General features: G+C 44.2%; 1 protein-coding gene across 1 annotated transcript; it reads right to left on the bottom strand.

Moving 5' to 3' along the window:
* Window positions 1–8,737: 8,737 nt before the first annotated feature.
* On the bottom strand, window positions 8,738–10,450 carry LOC120841497 (tigger transposable element-derived protein 6-like). The gene is made up of 2 exons (XM_040212399.1): window positions 10,195–10,450; window positions 8,738–9,954 (listed from the first exon to the last, which is right to left on the bottom strand). The coding sequence occupies exons 1-2, from the start codon at window positions 10,357–10,359 to the stop codon at window positions 8,797–8,799; spliced, it is 1,323 nt and encodes a 440-aa protein (XP_040068333.1). The 5' UTR covers window positions 10,360–10,450; the 3' UTR covers window positions 8,738–8,796.
* Window positions 10,451–21,260: the final 10,810 nt, after the last annotated feature.

Below are 21,260 nucleotides of genomic sequence, written 5' to 3'. Positions count from 1 at the left end.
ATGGTGGTTCCTAGTGGCTCTGGAAGATAAGGAGGTTATATATAAACTTGAGTCGACGCACAGCTTGTTGTTATAAAGTAGATACAAGAACTTCAGTCTTGCAATTTTCCTACGCTGTTCCAGGGACGTGATATTATTTGCCGCTATCAAGGAGGATGGGGAGTCAAGTCTCTTGTACATTTCATAAAAAAAGATTATTTGAACATAATCTTTTTTTGGAAGACCTTCTACGCAGTCACCGGCATTCATTAAGGGTTTGCGTTCTGACACAGCCGCAAGAAACTGGTGCGTAGCTGCAATGCAGCAGCTAGAGACAGCGCAGAAATAACAAAGACGAAGAAGGTGTAGACAGGACGAGCGCTGGACTTTAACTGATTATTAAATGAGAAAGGAAAAAGAAACCCTACCAAAACATCCACGTCAATATCACGTCGACAGTTGCTTCAAAAAGGCTACTTCATTCTTATCTAAACAAACCAAAGTTTGACTGAGGCATTTTGCACCTTCCTTTTCTATCAGAAATGCTTCCGGAAATTATCATGCAGTTTTATCAACCTCTTTCTGCGGAACCGCGATACTCTTAAAGTTTTGCTTACATTTTCAAGTCACACAGTGTAAAGGTAGTTGCCCTCCCACAGATGATCTCAACAACAACGTGTGCTCGTTCGCTCGGTCATTGACAGAACGGCCCGTCTGCCCAATGTGTGCTCGACGACAACTTCTAAGTCTCAATTGGCGGATAAAATATTAATATATCCTTAAAACGCGGAAACAACAGAAACAATCTATATTGCTCGTTTCAAGGGATGCGAAGTAAGCACATCGTCTAGTGTTCCATTCCTTCAACCGTCTCAAGAGTTTACGTCTTCACGATATGGAATCCTTTGTCTTTAGGAATTTCCTCTAGGAGCAAAAAGATGCAGACGGAGGAGAGGTGAGGGTCCACACCGGAGCAAATTTAGTTTACGTTCCGAGAAAAGACGTGGCACAAAATTGCACGAAACACGCCTGGCGCAGCAATGGCGCGTCCGGAAATTTCCCATACCTATTTCCGGCGTTGCGAACGAGTGCATGTCGGCCGTAACCAGAACGACATCCAACAAAAACAACGCCCGTCGAGGTTCGGGAGTCCAAACGCGGCACGCACAAATCGATTTTCGGGTAGCCGAAGCTCCGCTCGACACACTAAGCTGACAGAGAAGTGGAAGATACACGCTTCACGCAGCTGGCAGCCAAGTGGACATTTCGCGTTTGCTAGACCGGCGCACCAAGCACGAGACCACCCCCTTTTCTAGAATACATGTCTGCCTGTGGTTCCTACCAGGGAGATTGACAGCTTCAGGAACTATGCTGTTTCAATGCTACGCTCATGCTGTGGGATGAGCGGGAGAAAGTGAGCGTTCGGCAGGAATTTTGCTTTGTTTTTATTTTATCGGTACAGGCGCATTTTTGTCGAAGCCATCAGAAGCTTGTACGCCAAAGAGGCCCGGAAGGCTATTTTTGGTCATGGTAGAGCCTGTCTTTTATTACATCACTGACACCACTACGCCGCCTGGCCGGACATCCTGTAAGTCCACGCCGGCGAGTCCTCCTAAATTGCACAGGAACCGAGGGCCTCTCTCGGTTTGTGTGGAGAAGCAGGACGAGTGACAGAGTCGCCCTCCTGTACATGGTGGCAGGTAAACGAATTTTCGACCTGGTGTCATCATCATCATCACCCCGATACGTAAGCTGGGCTCGTTTGCCGTGGGTGAGGTTAGAGCCAAAGAAAAATATTATTTTAGGGTAAAGCTTTAGTACACTATGAGAACCAAATATGTACGAGCGCAAAATCATAATTCGAGTACTCTATGTTGTTCAAAAACGTCTTCGCTCTCTCGAGTTTTATGAATGCACCTGGCTTCTATATAACGCACCATATTGCCTACAATATTTTTATTATTATTTCTTGCATCCCAGCTATTTATCTTTTTGGTGTTCGCGCATTTTTATTAAATAATTATTTATATTTTTAGAAACTTTATTTCTATCTATCAATATCTCCATACCTCAATCAGGGTAATTGAATGTCTCATAATTGCTATGAAAGCGGTAGAAAAATATTATTTTAGAAAATATTTTTTTCTTCTCTCCTCTAAATTTTTTTAAAGACGACTCTATCCACTATGTTGATATTGGGATTGGTATTTCAAGTCAGAGCCGTATATACTGAGAGAGTTCGATTTTGTGAGCCGCTAAATCCATCTAAAGCAAGCCGACCTGGCGATAACACAAGATGGAGCACCGTTCTCGTTTCGTCACTCCACTTTGAGCGGGCCCACTTAAATTAGGGGTTACAAGTAGCGTTACGAAAACATTTTTTTATAATCGGTATTCTGTTACGCCTGTAATTGGTCACTGCATTCAAAGACCGCTCTTTTTTTTATTATTCTCTAATAATAAAACTTACAAATGAGCTTTGCTTTCAACTAATAGCATGGCTTTTCAATCAAAAATGGTCAGCCACTTTAGAGCACGTTTTCGCAGTTTCTTCATAGCAAACGCTTTCCGTGGTGTTCAATTGTGCCAGTGGTGGGAATATAAAAAAAAAAATCATTTTTGAGACAAAATAAAAAGGGATTAGAGGCGGTAAAATTTTTAGAGATTGTCGAAGGCAGGGAAGTGTGAACCACTGATTGAGTGGAAAGGGCCAAAGGCGCTTACCTTAAATAGAGGCCCTTTCAGTGTCATTTGACACGTCACTGCACACATGGGCTGGCTAATCCATATAGTGGGTCGTGAATTAGCAACACAATAAGGCGGGAAAACGTTTGGTTGCCACATTTAGGGTAATGGCTGTTAGACTGGCGGCATCTCCAAAAGAATTACAAACTCTCCCAGTGTGGATGGCTGCGTCTAATGCTACCCGGCAATCGGCGCCCCCAATCGGGCCATTTTACTTAAATTATTTTATACAGGAAAATCGCGCCATCTTCCCTGTCGCATTACCTCATCGAATGAACTCGAGTAGTATGGTCCTCGACAGCTCTAGAAATGGGAGACGAGGATTATTATCTATGTTGGATTAACCTGAGACTGGGGTAAAGAGGAGACGTCAAAACCTAGACGAGACAGAAAATGGACAGGACGACGTCTCAATAGGCAGGACGACGTCTTATTATGTTCCCGTCTCCTGCTTCAGGATTAGTTTTAGGGTGGTCTCAACTCACGCTTCAAGCGCTGCGGTGCGATAATAAAATGCTAGGGACTAGGCACGCCGTACGTTTCTTATATTATCCGTTACTATAGATGTGTCCACTTTCTCACCGATCATACGGATAGCCAATCATCGCGATCAATAGAATTCGAATCCAGCGACTAATAGAACAGAGGTATTCCTGCCGAAAAAAATGCTGTTTGCGCCTGGAGCATTTTCGCGCAAAATCGTTCTTGAGCTCTTGATTTTCTACCTTTTCTATCTGCGCTCTGCGGAAAAGTACACGCGCGGTCCTGGCTCTCAAGCAGTGCGTCAATCACGCAACCAAATTTGGATTAAATAAAAAAAAAAAAAAAAAAAAAAAAACTTCGCGTTGATATTTTAGGATCAAGAGAGGCAGCACTTGTTAAAACACTGGGCCAGTGACAGGCGACGTTCCTCCCATAAAGAAAATCCACTCAGAGCTTATGAAGTGCGAGAATAAATCTCTGCTTCGCAGAGAACACGCCTAATATAGAAATGCGCAGAAAAAAAGCGCCTATAAACTTGTGGTCGGGAAAAGAACCCCTCGGGGTCCTATTGGACATCAATTACTCGTCGACAAGCGTGCTCTCACCAGGGAGATCGGCTTCAATATAAAAACATGCATCAAGATTTCAAAAACAAAGACACGACATTGCCAAATAAGCTCTGCTTGAGAGAAGGAACGATGTCGAAATTCGGGCTTAGATCGAGGCGCAGAAAATTGATGCCCTGGGGTTTCGTAGCGCATTAAATCGCTGAAGAGTATCGAACGTGAAATGTCTCGTTTAATGTGTCAGTTGTTTGAGAATGAACGCGTCCACAGAGTGGGGCCCTAATTAACTAATAGATTCAGCACTCCTAGCAAAATTAGGATTCCAAGCGACAAATGCAGCGGCACTAATATAATGTGGAGCAGTTTAGATTTAGCCAAAAAGCTCAAATGCCGCACGGGGTGACTCTGGCAGGCTGAGCTATGACACTGTCTGCCGCACTTATATACCGAGATAGGTGCTGATGCATTATAATAAACAAAAGTAGTAACTGTACGTACCCGGAGCCTTCCGCATCGCTTTTTTCCATCCCCGGCCGCAAACCACCTGGCTGGTTAACCCCCCCCCCCCCCCCCCCGTACACAATGTTTGCATTTGGCCGAGTCGGTAGATCGTAAAATCAAAAGTGAAACATCCCAAAATACACAGGGACTAATGGAAGAAGGACACAGTCCCCGAGCTTACTGACGACCCTTTTCCTGACAGAACCTATAAAAAAAATATAAAAAAAAACAAAGACAAAAACTGGAACGTATTATGCAAAGCCACCCCAAAACATTTTATTATTTCTTTTATTGCGCTCTGGTGCAGTGAAGATTAATAAAACAGTAAAAGAATCCTAAGTTAGCACTGTGTCCATGTCTTTCTTCCACTTGTGCTTGTCTCTTTGGCGCTGTTTTGTATTCTATTTTACTCTACACACCGGATATACACTCACCTCACGATCCAGATTAGTTACGCCCCCGATGCCGCGTGCAACTACTTCGCCGAGGGTTTGCGCGAGCAGAGAAAGAGATGGGACGAGCCATGTGCCTCCCGTGGACTGAACTTTTGACGGCGTCTCGCATGCGTGGAACGTTTGCTGATATCTGTGTATTAAGCAAAATAATGACGTTGTGCGAAAAACTACCTCTGGTTCTAGAGCTCGACTTAGAGCTGGTGACTTGCATTACGGAAAGTTAGAATAATGGTTGTTTATTTATAAACACAGAGAGATCAACCGGCAAATTACAGCTGATTCGCTACTTTGTGAAAGAAGGAAAGAGGGGAGTAGGCTCGAAGTTTAGAAAGTACAAAAATAAAAATAAAGAGAAGAAATAGTATGAAACAAAACAAATATAAATATACACTATTTACGCCAAAGCTTGAGAGTATTTTGAATGAACGAGTATTAGTTTATTCAAACTCAGAACTAGCGTGCGCCTTAAAACAGAAACGGCTGTCGTTACTAAGGCTGCACTTTTCAATCTTTGAATCCCTCACTCCCAATATATACGAGTGGCGTTCATAAAGTTCGTATTATCGGCACAAAAAAAAAAAAAAAAAAAAAAAAACGGAACAAAACGGGCACCAACATGAGCGTGCGTCCCTCTAGTTTCCGCACAGTATAAACATCGCATGGTATAGTAGCTCGGAACGCCGCTAGGGAGTCGAAACAAAAATGGCATTGCCCGTCGGTGCCAAGCACATGCAGTGATCCGTTTTTTTTTTTTTTCATTTAAATAGGAGCAATGCCAAGGATATTCATTCCAATCTGGGAGCGTTGTTCGCGGACAACGCCCCAGTCTCTGACACTTTGGTTAAATGGCGCAGACGCTTCCAGCGTGGTCAAATAAGAGGAAAGCATTTTGGATGGCGACCAAGTGATTGCTGAAGTGGGGCGATTCCTGAACACTCAAAACGAGGAGTTCTATAACAATGGCCTCCGGCATGGGTGCATCGCTGGAAAAAGTGGGTACCTTTTGGTGGCGAACATGTAGAAAAAGTCTCAAGTCCTACTCGAGTTTGATTGCTGAATCTCTATTCCTTCATGACAATAATACGAACTTTATGAGCGCCCCTCGTATACGGTGCAGCCTGCCCCCATAAACAGGAGTGGTTCCCTAATTATTTTATAGGACTGTTCTCTTTCCGACACTTGCAAACCTAAATCACGTAATACCGCACTGCCGCAACCTGGAACTAGTATGGGCCTTAAACTAGCAACGGCTGTCGTCTGCCCAGTTAAGCGAATTCTAAACTAACAGTGCACAAAGAGCTGATCAAGAGTGGGGTCGCTAAAACAGTGACCGCGATGGTCTAATCGGTTAAGGCGTCGCCCCGGATAACTGATGTTTTCGGGCTCGAACCCAGCTCCTGTCCCAGTGCTTCGCCAGCTCTCTTTTTCTTTCACTTTCCCTCACCTAAATGCAGTAAATTCATTAATCACAATGTCCCATCTTCGTTCACATTGTTACTACGGCTGCACTTGCAAGCTCCCCTCACTCAAAGTATATATACGGTGCAACGTATATGTATTTAGGGACGAGTGGTTCCATAAATACCCTGGAAGACGGGCCTTTCTGGCATGTGCAACCTGAAATGACGTGCTACGTCACTGCTGGAACTCGGAACGGCTGTCGTCTGCCCAGTTAAACGAATTCGCAACTAACAGTACACAAAAAGCTGGTCACGAATTAAGTCCGCCCAAATCATTGGCCGGGAAACGGTCTACTCAGTTAAGGTGTCGTCCCGGATACGCGAAGGTCGCGCGTTCGATCCCCGCCAATGGCCCAATGTTTCGGCAGCTCTCTTTCCCTTTCCCTTCCATAACTTTAATGATACAATTTAATAATCAGTCTCCGTGAACGAATATATATATATATATATATATCAATCGATATTCAGATGATTAAACCGCACATGACCGAATAATTCAAAGTTTTACGAAACCGCCGAAACTAAAAATGAACAGCGGAGCAAGGCTTTGACCTTTGGGCCTTCCAAGGTTTGTTCAGTGTGCTGACTACTATACCACTCCACCTTGACATTGTGGCGTTTCCTATCATTCTTAATAATGCAAAATAAATAAAATGTGTCCAATCGTCGGAAGGAAGCGCCGAAAGACGGGGACAAAAGGAGTAGGCTACGACGACACGTAGCGCTCGACAGCTGGCGCCACGTGTCGTCATTTTGATCATCATTGTCCAGCTCGCTTGCCCCTTTGCATTTAATTGCATTATAATTCTTTTGTCCCCGTCTTTCGGCGCTTCCTTCCAGTCATGAAGAACCCACTAGCCCAACTTAACATTCTGTTGCAATCGTAAATGTTTGTGAAACACACGCCGCACCGTGAAGAGGTACGACGCCTGCTGGCACGTGGTGCTCATTGTGCTGTAGAAATCCTCTCACGGTTTGTCTCGTCACGTGTACATGTATTATATTTTTTTTATCAACTTTAGAGAAACAGTATCATCTTCTTCTGTGAGAATCAAAAGGCACGTTTGAATATATTTATTCAAATTCATATATCGCGGGCACTTTTTCTTCTATGAGCATAGGTGGTCTGCGAAGAGAAAATCATCGAAAATATGCAGATGAATGAACAACACTTGATCGAATGAATGAAAATTGTACGTAACCGCGGAAAGATAAAACAAACGGCAGAGCCAGGATTTGAACCACCCAGTGTCGCAATAGTCGGTCGGGTCTGCTAACTATTACAACACTCCGTCAAAGATTTTTTTTTTCTTTCTGCGGCTTCGTATATTTTTGTCTAATATGATTAAGTACGGTTCATTCATCTGCATATTTTTTTATCATTTCCCCTTTAGAAACCACGTACAATGATCAAAAAATGGCCAAGGTATACACGGAGAGATGCGCTCCGCTAAAAATCTGAAACCCAGAAATGCGTCCAATTTTAGCTTTTTTTTTCAAACGCCGTAAAATGCTGCGCGTACTTTATATTATCCTAATTTGGTGTATTTAGCTTTCTTTTCGAAGATGTCCTGCCACATTCTCATTGAACCCATCCCGGTAAAATTAACAACTAGCCACTTTAATACTAAAATTTATTTAATTACCCAGTTATATTGAAAGTTAATGTGTGTTCTTAATGGACCATTTGACACAAACCACTACGAACAAACGTTTTTCTTCTTTTTTCTTTTTTTCTTCTGCACAATGAGTAGTTTTTGCAAGAGCGATTGTGCCCTCCTTTTCGGAAACACCCCGGCTATACTCAATGCACGCACTAAGAAGGAGTCAAGGAAGTCTGCTGTTTTATGTAATATAGTTTTAGATCCCTGGCACCAAGATTGTTTTTTTCTTTTTTAGTTAATTCTAAAACCCGACAATCAATTTTCGATAATAAACGAAAAACAGTATTAAAGCCAGGCAGAATATCGCCATACAAGCGATACATTTTATATGTATTTAACTACTAAGGAAATACATTTTGTAATTGTATCTCGGCACAGGGACGCAGATACTCGAAGTTATCTCTAAAGTGCTATCACAATACTGTCCAGCCCTGGTACAATGACACTACCTAATTTTCCGCAAGTTAATCTCTATTTATTTTTTTTCTGTGACATAATTTGTTATGGTTTTTCTCTCGGTCAGGGCATAAGATTCCGTAACATCGCCTGTTTTGATGCTCTGTTTTTTTCTTATGATAAATAGCAGAGGACGCTACGAGCCATATATGTCGATCAACTGTCGTGTGTGTCTAACGTGACCGACGAGAGGAGCGCACTGATGCTTTTTCACCTAACACTTTTAATTAGCTGAAGTGACTTGTAACGTCCAAAGCAGTTCATCGCAATTGGAAACGGTATATACAGTGCAGTCCACTTATAACGATATTGAGAAAACCGCAAAATCCAATCGTTATAGCCGATTATCGTTATATCTGGACCGACAAAAAAAAAACACAAAGAGAAGTTACTTACGGGCGATGAGTGAATCAGGTCGTACAACGCGAGCCGAGGCAAAGAAAACCGAAGGCTTTATTAAAAGGTACGAAAATGACTATAAAATAATTTAAGCATGCTTAAAAAAGTCGGAAATTTGCGCTTGCTTGAGCTGAAGTTTGACAATTGCCGTGTGCATTGCTTCCAGTTGTTGCGCGTACGCTGGCGGCAGTCCTTTTGCGTGCACAAAACCGACCAGCGACTGGATGGAGAGCAGGGCATTTTGTGAAGACATTGGAGGCGGGGTGTTCTCGTCGCCGCCGTCGTCGTCACTACTTTCGCAGTCGCTCGATGTGATTTTTCGTCGCGATTGCTGTTCCTCGGCAATGGCCTCATCAGTAGACTCCTCGCATGAAGCGGCAGCGTTGTCCGCGTTCAAAAAGTCTCCCAAGAGAGCTCCGCCGATGTTCTCCTCGGAAGCTGCTATGTGGTCCCAAAGTTCACCCACATCGGCAGGTTCGATGAGCAAGTCATTTGTCTCTTCCGAGACCGTGGCGTTGTGGCGCACGAAGCCTGCCTTTTTAAAACAGTTCTTGAGTGTAACCTGCTTCACCTCATACCACGCACCATGCACGAACCGCACCGCTTCTAACAAGCTCACCTTCAGGTCAGGAGGTCCGCCGGCGTATTGAGACAATCCTGAGCAGTCTAGTTTCATGATGAGCCATTCCAGCATGCGACGTCTGTAGAGGGCCTTGAAATTGGCGATTACGCCGGCATCCATGGGCTGCAGACCTGCCGTGGTGTTCGGAGGCAGAAACATTACCTCAACGGACGTTAGCTTCGGGCTGACGTTGTGTGCGCTGCAGTTGTCGAGGAGCAGCACCACTTTCCTCTTCTGCTTCTCCATAGCGCCGTCAAACTCGAGGAGCCATTCCTCAAAGAGATCTCGCGTCATCCACGCTTTCTTGTTATTTCGATAGCGGACTGGAATGCATTGATTCCTAAAGCAGTGAGGCCTTTTCGATTTCCCGATCACAAAGGGCTTGAGACGCTCGGTACCGTCCATGTTTGCGCACACAAACACCGTCACCCGGACCTTGCTATGTTTGCCACCAACGCACGGGTCACCTTTCAGCGCGTGCGTCTTTGTAGGCAGCATCTCATAAAAGAGTGCTGTTTCATCGCCGTTGAAAATGTCACTTTCTTGGAAGCGCTCCAACAGCTCGGGTAATTTCGTCGCCAGCCATTCGTCTTTCGCATTTACGTCCAGCGAGGCAGCCTCCCCGACGACGTTTTTATAAACGATGCCGTGGCGATCCTTGAACCGCTGAATCCATCCTCCGCCGGGTTCGAAGTTTTCCCGTCCCAGAAGGGAAGCAAATTTCTTCGCCTTTGCGGCAAGAATAGGTCCACTTATGGGCACGTTCCGGTTGCGAGTGGTCAAGAACCACTGGTACAGGGAGTCTTCAACGTCGCCGTACAAAGGATCCCTAACCCGCTTTCGCTGGTCGTCGTGACCGCTGGTGCCAGCCTTCTTCAAGACATCTCCAGCCTTGATGATTGTAGAAATCGTTGATTGAGACAGCTCGTATCTTTTTGCGAGGCTACCAACCTTGAATCCTTGTCGGAAATCCCGGTGAATTCGCTGCTTCACCTCCAGAGATATCGCTTTGCGCTTAGTCGGCGCCATTTTTACCTCACGAACGTACGAACGTGCGGAAACGGGGGAAAACTAGGAAGCGTTGCGCGGCGGCGGCCAAGCAAGCTCTTTCTCTCCTCCCTTCAGCGATTTGCGATGACGATAGCACTTAGTTCCGAAGGATGAGGCTGAACTTTTTAAATCGGGCGGCGCCTCGCGTCACCTAGCGGATCTTTCCACGCCGACCGGTTTTTGATATTTTTACTGGTTTTCATGTCGTTCGCTTCAAGTATTTTAATTTTTCTCAAATTTCCAGGCAAATTTTTCGTGATAAGCACCTTCCGGGCGGCCAGAATTCTATCGTTGTATCCGATATGTCGCCGATAATTCTATCGTTATATATGGTTTATTTTTACATAGGGGCGATGGGAGAATTGACAAATCTAAAAAATTTGATCGCTATAAGCGATATATCGTTATATCTGGTATCGTTATAAGTGGATTACACTGTAGTGATGTGTAGATAAATGAATCGAATCACTTTGTCAGCAGGCTACCCACATTAGACTACTACTCCAGGAAGGTACCGCCGTGCCGCGCAATTAACCAAGTACGACACCAGAAGAACCGAACGCGCCGCAAACTTCAGTTCACATAGACAACATCAGCCACCTAAATCATTATTAAAAATGTAGCATTTTTTTACAAGGTTTTATGGTGTTTTGGTAATATTGCGATCAAGTACGGCCAGTGTGAATACGGTGCTCGAGTACCACCAGTCGTTCAGACAGAAATATTCCAACCGTAATTGTCTACAGAATTAACCTAGACACCGGATATGATTTTATCTAATTCGAAACGATCATGGGTGGTTTATCCAATTCTAAATGATCATTGCTGCTTTTCAAGTGTTCATCGAGGAAAGTTGGGAGATATTCGAGTATTATATTTTTTTTTATTGCCGAACAATGGTTGAATAATTTTGACTTTGATATTAAAAAAACTTCCAATCGCACTGCAAAAAAAAAAAAGACATCAAAAGTAGTTGAGCGCTGCTTTAAAAAAAAAAAAAAAAAAATAAATGGCACCGAAAGTACGCTACGAAAGGTTTCACCTTAACAACTTAATTCTATAGTGTCTTTAAAAAAATCCTCGATACATGCCTAAATATGAAAGAGTTGCTCAAGAGGTCGAGTTCGTAATTTTATTTTGCATTAATATAAAATAAAATAAAAAATACGACTAAATCAAAGAGATCAGTTGGTGTGCTTTGTACTTAAAATAGCTAGGTTGTAGGAAGTCGGGATTGTTATTTTGTGGCCTCAGAGTAGCGTCTAAGCGATATTTCTAGATTGCACTACACTGCCCTTGTTTCTGCATATTCAGTGCAATCAACTTATAACGATGCCACATATAACGATGTTGCGTTTTTAACGATCAGTTTCTAGAGTTTCTAGTCCAGAAACCATCAGTTTTTACTCGAGATGCAATGATAATTGGTTATGACAATTGATTTTTTTTTTGTTTTCTTATAGTCGTTGTTAGTAGATTGCACATAGTCTGTAGGATAATGAATCGGAGCACATTAACGCTTGAACATTTCATTGGTTGGTCGGGTTACAAATATATTATGTAGTGCCGTGTGCAGTGTAGCAAGGAGTTGTGTGAGGGAAGAACGTTCTGAAAGTAATGTTACATTAGTTAAAATAAACGGATGGAGAGAGAGAGATCCAACCAAGCCCTCGATTAGGGACTAGGCATTCCGAGGCCCACTCGGACCCTTCTTCAAGGGTGACTGCCCAAAGAAATGAAAAGTGTTTCTTTGAACGCCCTCCCCCCCCCCCCTCCCTTTCACACACACACACACTAGCCCACCCACCCCGGAACATTCTTATATTTAACACAAAAAGATTTTGCCACCTCTCCTTCTCTCCTTGAGTTGTCCTCCACTGTGCCATCTCTTCTTATCGAGCATATGGCCGGGTCATGAATCGCTCCGCTCATTTTTAGCCGCAGAGGCGGAATCGAAACGCGGGAAGGCACGTGACCGAGAAGTCAGCCTACCGCAACACCACGAGGCAAGAAACAACCGAATATGGAGGCGTGCCATGCGTACCACCCAAAACGCTGGCGACACGATGAATGGCGAAATTGGCGATAAACATCAGTATCTAGAGACAAGACAACATAAAAAAAAAACTGCGCCCGCACATCTTTACACTTTACTAGGATAATGACTGCTAAATAGAGTTTGTCGGTACTCCCTCAAAAAGTAACTAAGCACGTTCCTTTTTACTGCAATAAAAAAAAAAAAAACGCGTTATTTCAGATTGAAAGCAACACGTTATTTTCTCGTTACTCTCAATGCCTCGTTTACAGGAAGCAGTAGCTGACTCCAATATATGTTGCCGTTGATAATTCCTTGTGTTTTTTACTCTTTCGTTCTACGACAACTATGGCTATATTAATATACCTTGTGCACACTTTTATGATATATCTAGCCGTACCTCCTCTATGCTCCCAAAGCCTGGCATTTGGGCGACGGAGTTATGGAGTGCCCGGTTGCAGATTGGGAGTGCGACGATTTGGTAGCACAGAGCATTTCCCGGGGAACCTGGGTGTCAGCGCACAGCTTTTGCAGCGGCGATAACCCGAAACATGGTTTTCAAAGCGGACGAGAAAAGAAGCGGCAGCGGAAGGAACGCGAGGAGCACAAGCGGACATTCCATCGCTCGGGAGAATTGTGTTTCCGAGTCTGGCCACAGCGGGCGCCCGTCACGTGGCTCTCCTTTAATGCGTTGCCTGCCCCTCTACCTTTTCAGTTTCGGCGGCCGCGTCTAGTGGAGATCTGCCAGGCTTTGTAAATATAGACAAGGTGGGATACGGCCCATTGGTCACATGTCGATTCGTCATAGGGCAACTGGTAACAGGCCCGCTCGTCACAGCGAAACATTGGTCATAGGGTGACCCGTCACGCTGGCAGTTTGTCACACAATGACTTCAAGATTGTTAAATTTTTTTCTTTTATCTTGTTTTCTTAGGAAAGTTACGAATGGGGGCCACTTAATTAAATCCGTACAAGGCCAGTGAGGTTGACTACGGGAAACAAATTATGTCACAATGACCCCAAGTTAAGGCAGCATGCAGATTTTCGTAATAAACCTGAGACGAAGGAAAAATAAAAAAACGGACAGTACAACGAAGTCTCTATTGTCTAGTGTCTCTACTGTCCGTTTTTTTTTATTTTTCCTTCGTCTCAGGTTTATTATGGATACCATTCACCAGCTCGCCTGTGTTTTTTACCTTTCATGCAGATTTTGGCCTGCATGTTGTCCTTATCGGGGTCACCTTTCTTGCAAAAGAACTTCGAGAACATAAAGTTTACAATAAAAAAAAAGCCCACCGAACGCGATTCTTTTTTTTTTTTCTATTGTGTGCCCCGTTTCAGGGCTTATTATGCCGGTTGCCATCCGATTATAAAAATATCACTCTCGATTTCTAAATGGAGGTAATTACTACTAAGAAAGGTGGCGATATGCTTCTTCACAAAGGACATTCCTGCACTTGCATTAAGGTTTACGAAACTGCGTTGTATTGGGCCTGCCGGCGAAGAGAAGTTTGTAAAACTAAATTAGTCACCGATCACGCCAAGACTCGTGTAATCTCTTATTCAGGAGACCATACGCATGCATTTGACAACACCAAGATTAATGTGCTTGGGTTCGTGATCAAATGAAGGAAAAAGCTGGTATGTACCAAAATCTGTTCCTGCTCTTATATTTCCAAAACAAGCTCACTAATGTGCTTTATTCCAATGGAAGGCCGTCTAGCACCACACCAAATACTTCTAGCTGCGGTTGCCTGTGTCAGTGACGACACTGCTTTGCAGATTCCCGCACCGCCAACACTTCGGCGCACCATCCGCGAGCCAAGGCAACGGTCAAATTTCGAGTACAGCGTATCATCTTGCAGAGTCGATATACGATCGAATGCCCACAGAGTTCAAAGTAAAGTGTATTGCAGCGCAAAATCACAGCGCGCGAAATATTATGATAATAATGACTGTTTTACCTGCATGCAGACCACTGCCAAAGGAGACTCCTTTCTCCTCCACGATAGCGGAGAGGGCGACGGCGAAAGAATCCTGATCTTTGCTACCGAGCGCAACTTGAGCTGCCTGGCTCAGGCGACTACGTGGTTCGCGGACGGGACCTTTAAAGTGACCCCGGCACAGTTCTACTAACTGTACACGGAGCATGCCAGAGTCAACGGCGTGGTAAAGCCAATGGTTTACAGCTTGCTGCCCAACAAATCTGAAGCTACCTTGAAAAGGTGAGCATTCAAGAGCTCTGATAAACGTATGAAACGAAGCGCTCGGTGGTCCTATTATTGGATATGTGTTCAAAAACTTCAAGATATGTTCGCTCGTTTTACGGTTTTTCGACGTCGTTCTGAGTCACATGGGGGGCCAACTGCCTTGAGGTGGCTTACACTGACTTCAAGATAGCGGCCATCAACGATACAGGGATGCTTTTTTCACTTATCCCAGTCGGTGTATAGGAAGGTGTGCTCCAGTGGTCACCAGAGTCGCTACAATTCAGATGACGAGTTTGCGGTTCTGGTATGCGGCATTCTATTTATATGTCTTATTGTTGTCTTCAGGTAAGCCGATTGGTTACTTTATTTCTTGTTGATTTTGAAATGGGAATGCATCCAGCATTGGCATTCTTGCCAATCGCCGACATTCTCGAGGTTTTCCCCACCGATGCCTCACTCGTGGCGGACTACTTTGAGGACGTGTATATCGGGAGACCTCGTCGAAACGGCTTGTCGTCGGCCACCTCCCCTCCTCGGGTTTGGTCAGTCAGAGAATCAACACTAGCAGAAAGGCCAACAAGGACGAACAACAGCATCGAAGCGTGGCTCCGGGGACTGCACGTAAGAACTTGGCTAATCCTCTGAGAACTTGGGCGTTTTCTGTAGCATATTTTTGCATTTGTGGCTCAAAATTTCAGTACGATGCCCACTCAAAAAGCTTTTTCCACGAGTGGGTGTGTTCTTTTTTATTTTTATCCTTAACAGAGATGAAGCTGGCTCAAGCAGAGGGCGGCACGACATCTTCGAGGGTGTCCAAGAAGCACGACGACAGCAACCGGCGTCCTCAAATTAGGGTGTAGGCCCGTTTGTCATGTGCGCATTCGTCATAGGCCAACTGGTAATAGGCCCGTTCGTCACAGCGGAACATTCGTCATAGGGGAATTAGTCCCTAGGAACGTTTGTCACTGTGCGAACCGGATATTTGAATTTGCCCAGCATATATTCACCTGGCTGAATGCAATAACGCAATCGTTATTGCAATAATGCAATAACGATTAGTACGGTATATTTAAATTTACTAAGGAGAGGGAACATCCAAACAAGTCATCGTTGTACTTAGAAAACAATAGATTCATGGAGCGAAATACAAAAAAAAAATTAAAAAGCGATATGCCGAGCTGCCACCCTTAGGGTTTCTAGACGATTGCGACCATTGTAGCGGCTCACAATAATTTGAGGGGTGTATGCCTGTTTGTCATGTGCGCATTCGTCATAGGCCAACTGGTAATAGGCCCGTTCGTCACATCTAGCGCTTTGTGGTTCTGCTAATTACATGCGCGAGCTGGAATCAAAACTAAATACATGCGTTGTATACCTTCTTCTTCAAATGTAGCTAAACATCGTTATTCGTTACTTCACCAAAAAGTTGTTAAACGACGTTACTCCTTCATTTTCATAAAAGGGTAACTCTGTCGTTTGTTTGTTTAAAAAAAAAAAGGAACTAGCTACGAGTAAAGCTTTGCGTATATTTGAGCGGCAGTCTGGGATAATGATCGCGAGCAAAAACATACGCGAAAATTATTGTTCCGATAGGGGCGTAAGGTAATCTGCGGCCGCAATCGGGAATAGTGCGTGGTTCGTCGGCGGTTGTTTACCAAAGCTTATAACCCCCCCCCCCCCCCCCCCTTTCCTCTCCCGTCATCCTCCTCTTTCTTCCGCGAAAACCAGCGAAGTGAGTGAAATTTGTAAAGATGCCGCCGGCCGCCACGTGTGTCAGTTCCGGAAGACCGCGCTTCTGGCCTGCTTTTTAAAAAAAACAGTCAATTAGGGCACCGGATATGCCCCCATTGTTTTGCCCATGAGCAAATTCCAATGCATGTTCCGGTAGATAGAGGACTGTGCAAACAGGATACAGCAAATGCAGTCATGGCAAAAGAAAAACGCACATTTCTTTTAAAAACGTGAAAGTTGCGTTTTGCGCATCCGCGTCTGTTTCGACATCAACCACAAAAACCGCAAGACCTTTCTTCTGGCCTCCTGGGTGTAGCCTCTTCTTTCTTGTTTTGGGGAGCTTGGAGACCGAAAACAACGGAGGCCTTGACGACAGCCAGCAGAGCGTGTGAGTGGCTGTCCGGACCTACGTAATGAACATGCCTTATGAATCTGTCCAAAGATGCAAAGTTAACGCAGCTTTCCCCTTCGGCAAAGCATATTGGAACAAGGGGTAAATCTCCGCTTTTTGAACAACAAAATGTTGTGACTGCAGAAAACTAGTCCTGTTTGTAGAGGTCTTCAGGGCCGACAAGCAGCCATAAAGGAGGAAACTCTTCCTCACTTTTTTCTTTCCACTCAAGATAAAGAGAGACACTCCTCCTTTCTGCAGACAGCAGCTCAGAGACCCGCTCCTGTGGAAAAAGGCGGAGAGAAGAGTGCTAGTGGGAGTGGAGAGAAGGTAACTCTAAACCAGTTTTCTGCCAGGCAGTAGACGACGTTGTAGGTCGCCCTTTAAGCGAGCGTCGCAGTTGGCTCCGGTCTATGACAATAGTTTGACGTTCGATGCAAATGTACCGGTATTTTCTGTAATGCCTCGTAAGGTAAACGAGCGGACTGAACACGAAAGTGCTGAACAGAATCGGTGGTGCATGGAGGCACAGTGTGTTCGTCCTGCCAATTAGACGGCGGGGGAAAAAAAATAACAGCGTCTGGCTTTCGAAAGAGGTATGGCATGTTCCGTGTCCATGAACAAAGACAACTAATTAGTCGTTAGTTCTTTAGACAGCAGGAGTTTAGTGTGCGAGAGTAGAGCGACATTGTTACCCAGTATAGATGAGCAACTTATTCAGTGCAGTACAAATTGCTAGACTGGGTCGTTAACGTGCTACACATAGGAGTGATAAACAACCACACGCCGGTACGATGCTCCTCTTTATCTAAAAGGGCAGGCGTGGGATTGGACCCAAAATTCCGGGTTGTGCCGCGCGATTCTTTTTCTACTTGCTCCGAGCTGTAGTGCGCCAGCACACTCGGTCACGGATCCTCCTTTCCGTATTCTTGATGGTCTTTATGGTAAAAAGGCGATGCTATCGCATGTAAACATAGTCTGCAGCGTAACATTGCAAAAATGCAAAAAAGATAATTTCCGAAGTTTTTTTTTGGTTTGTTTAGCGATGCTAAAATTTGCATTGTAGCTTGAACAATTAAATAAGCGTCAATACATATATATTTGACGTAAGTAAAATGAAATATTTAATACTATTCCTTGGAGAAGGTGTCGAGATAAAAAAAAGATAATTAATAGTCGATCGCTGTGATAGGATTCCTGTCCGGCTCTCTAGAAATGAGCTAACCTTTTGTCAAAAAGAGTCATGTGAGATGATTAAATCCCCCTTAAAAACGATCTCAGAAACCAGTGAAAAAGTGATAAATTCAGCTAGCATTCTCCACGTCCCTTTAAGTGTTGTCGATGCCTGCAGTGAATGACAACCTAAAGAAACACAGTGCGTGGGTTAATATGCTTAGAAATATTGTTTGTTATGTGTTGCTTGTTGTTCTTATTGGCTAGTACCTCAATGGCACTGGCTGACAAGTGATAATAAGATGCTCCGTATTGGCCCCGTTTTCCGTTTTGTGAGCTGTTAGTGCCTATATATAGCATTTACACTAGGTTTAATGTTACATGCGTCCGCCTCTTACCCTGGACATAGTGCCTACAAAAAACCAATTGAATTCAATTATACATATTGAATGAACTATTACTACAGGGTGCGACAGAGGGATCGATGGCTGTTTGAAAGGACGGCATAAATCGGTCTCTAAACGTGTCAAGGTAATCTCTTGCACAAAAGTGGCGGATGCACATGTTTTAAGGGAAAAATTATTTCGCTGAACAAACTCGCCCGAGTCAAGAGTTTTAAATGGAAAACCTGCAATTCCTACCTACGGCGGCCGTGTGCTAACCGAAGGTGTCTGATTGGCGCAAAAGCCTCCCCCGTCGGCAGGTGGAGGTCGGCTATTAAGGCTCTGAATACCCCCTTTCTAAGCCTCAGCTTTGGTGATGATACCAATCTATCGCTCGCTTGTTTCGAATGTTTCTGTCCTCGTTGAAGCGCCTCACCTAGCGTTGAAGTATACAGGGGATCCCGGAAGTGGCCGCCGCAACTCCGCCCGAAAATGTCGGAGGACTTGGTTCGTCGTTTGGCACTTCCGGTACCAGAGAGCCACAATTACTCGCTCGTTGGAGCTAAGGGCACAACGAATATCACTTGAACCCCGAAGCAGCATGTACGAAAGTGCCAGGAAAGAGAAGAGACATGGTAATAGCCAGAAAGTGAAAGCAAACGACGACATGTTGCTGGAAATAAGTGTTGCAAAAACAAAAATGAACGACGTTTACAAATCGTTGTAATGCCGAATTAAAGCGCAGCTCTTAAGGAGGAGGAGAGGAAGGTACGGAGGGAAGGGTATGCCCCTCCATACCCTTCCGTCCTCCTCTCCCATTTAGCAAGAAATTTCCGCTCAATTTAGCAAGAACTTTACCAACATTTTCCCGCTAAATTTAGCGGAAATATTATTTGCCATATTTAGCCGGAAACTTTTACCCTCGTGACGTCACACGTGACTCTCACGTGTGACGTCATTATGGGAAGCGTCCCATAATACAACGCGCGGTTACGCTGAAGATCCGAGCACATGTTTTGCTGCTGGAAGTCGTGAAGAATACGATTCCCTTATCATAGACATTTTTATCAGCTGTAGCTGAAGTTGTTGTTGTTTCATCAAAATATATTACCATTATTGCATTGGTTTGTGTATATTTGCGCATACTTCATGTGTTGTACAATTTGCACTCCTATCTTCGCCCTGTAGCCGAAACGACAGTATTTTAATACATAAATAAAATACGATCACTCCGCATGACAAAAGCCAGGTGTATATAAAGTTATTTTGTTCTGACAACAAAGGTTTAGTGACACCAGATTAGAAAACCCAACAAGAGAAAATCGAATCGAGCATTCGGGCTTAGCGCGTTTCTCCGTCCACTCGCGCCTTATTCCCTCATGTTCGTTATCTCCAAAGATTTGAAGGGATTCTGAACCGAAATTTGAATTTCGCAAAACAAGGCCACAGAAGCGTTGAACTGGATGCTACGAACTCCAAAGCATTACTCATACATCGATATCTCAAACAGATGGCTGTACTTTTGGAAAGGAAGGGCGCAATCAAGCGATGTGATTTGAGAATTAAAATTTGAGAATGACGGGAAGCGGCCTCGCTTCTGTCCTCCTCGCTTCGGCTCACCAGCTCGACGTGACGTAGCGAGGAAGAGAGGGAATGAGAATCGTGACGTCACTTGCCTCGTCAGCCGTGTTCAATCGCACACTTCTTTGCAAAAATACGGCGATCCCTTAGATATATCGCTGTATAAGTGATGCTTTTGGGTTTTGCAGCGTCCCACCTATCTGTCCAGCCTTCTTTTGTGAGCTCGAAATTTCGGTTTAGTATCCCTTGATGTCCGTCCTCTTCGTAAACATTTAAAGTAGCGCTTCCTGCTTCGGCGGGAAAATAGAAATGCCCGTAAGAAAAACAAATTGAATGAATCTGTCCGGAACAGTCATTTGCCAGATGCCGCTGAAATCGGGCTAATGCCCGCGCGAGGCATCAGCAGAAAAAGAAAAAGGCATTCGCGATGGGAGCTCACAAACTGGAGCTTCCGAAAGCGGGCGAACTGCTCTGTCGAGGCAGGTACTGAACGTTTGCCAGCAATTGGTGTTTTTTTACGGCAGCCTGCATATACACATAGGCAGACGTCACAAAAAGAGAAAAAAATTCCGCTTTACTAACTAAGTTTGGGGCTGATTAACGTTTTGCTTTCAAATGTTACAGCAAGTAGAAGGCAACCAAACCGCGAGACCAAATGCACGCGTCCACCGCGCTTCGATATGTAAATTTAGCAGGGAAACTTGAATGGGTGTGTAATTATACACCAATTAAGTTTGTCACTACATCACCGCGAACCGTTTACACACTAAAATCTGCGTTAATACCGGAAGTGGTGTTTAGATATGCACAAATTTAATTACCCCGCCTAATTTAGTGGGAAAGCATGCTTTCAGTTTAGTGAGTTTTGTCGCGAAAACGGCGCCACGCTGATGAAAATTGAGCGCCGAGCTTGGCGGTCGTCTGAACAGGTGCAAATTAGATTTCGTAAGACGTCCTCGAGCATGTGTTTGCGTGTTTGTTTCTTTAATTATTTAATACCTCATTGCATTCTGTCTTCTTCATATATATATATATATAAACGAATATGTGCAGATGAATGAACCGTACTTAATTCAATGAATCAAAGAATTGAAGTTTTTCAGGAACCCGCCGAAAGCCAAAAACCGGCGGAGCCAGGAGCCTGGCTCCGCCGTTTTTTTGGCTTTCGGCAGGTTCCTGAAAAACTTCAATTCTTTGATTCATTGAATTAAGTACGGTTCATTCATCTGCACATATTCATTTATATCCTTCTCGGAGACCACATACGATGATGTGAAGTGCCCGTGTTGTCTATATATATATATGTGATGTCGAGTGTCAGTGTTCTAATGTAATGTATATCAATCCTTAACACATTAAATTGCTCACATATTTGC

Source organism: Ixodes scapularis, unplaced genomic scaffold, assembly GCF_016920785.2.
Source record: "Ixodes scapularis isolate PalLabHiFi unplaced genomic scaffold, ASM1692078v2 PGA_scaffold7__128_contigs__length_106722199, whole genome shotgun sequence".
In the NCBI taxonomy this organism is placed as follows: Eukaryota; Metazoa; Arthropoda; class Arachnida; order Ixodida; family Ixodidae; genus Ixodes; species Ixodes scapularis.
The sequence above is the reverse complement of the archived record's forward strand: the minus strand, read 5'-3'. Positions and strand labels throughout refer to the sequence as shown.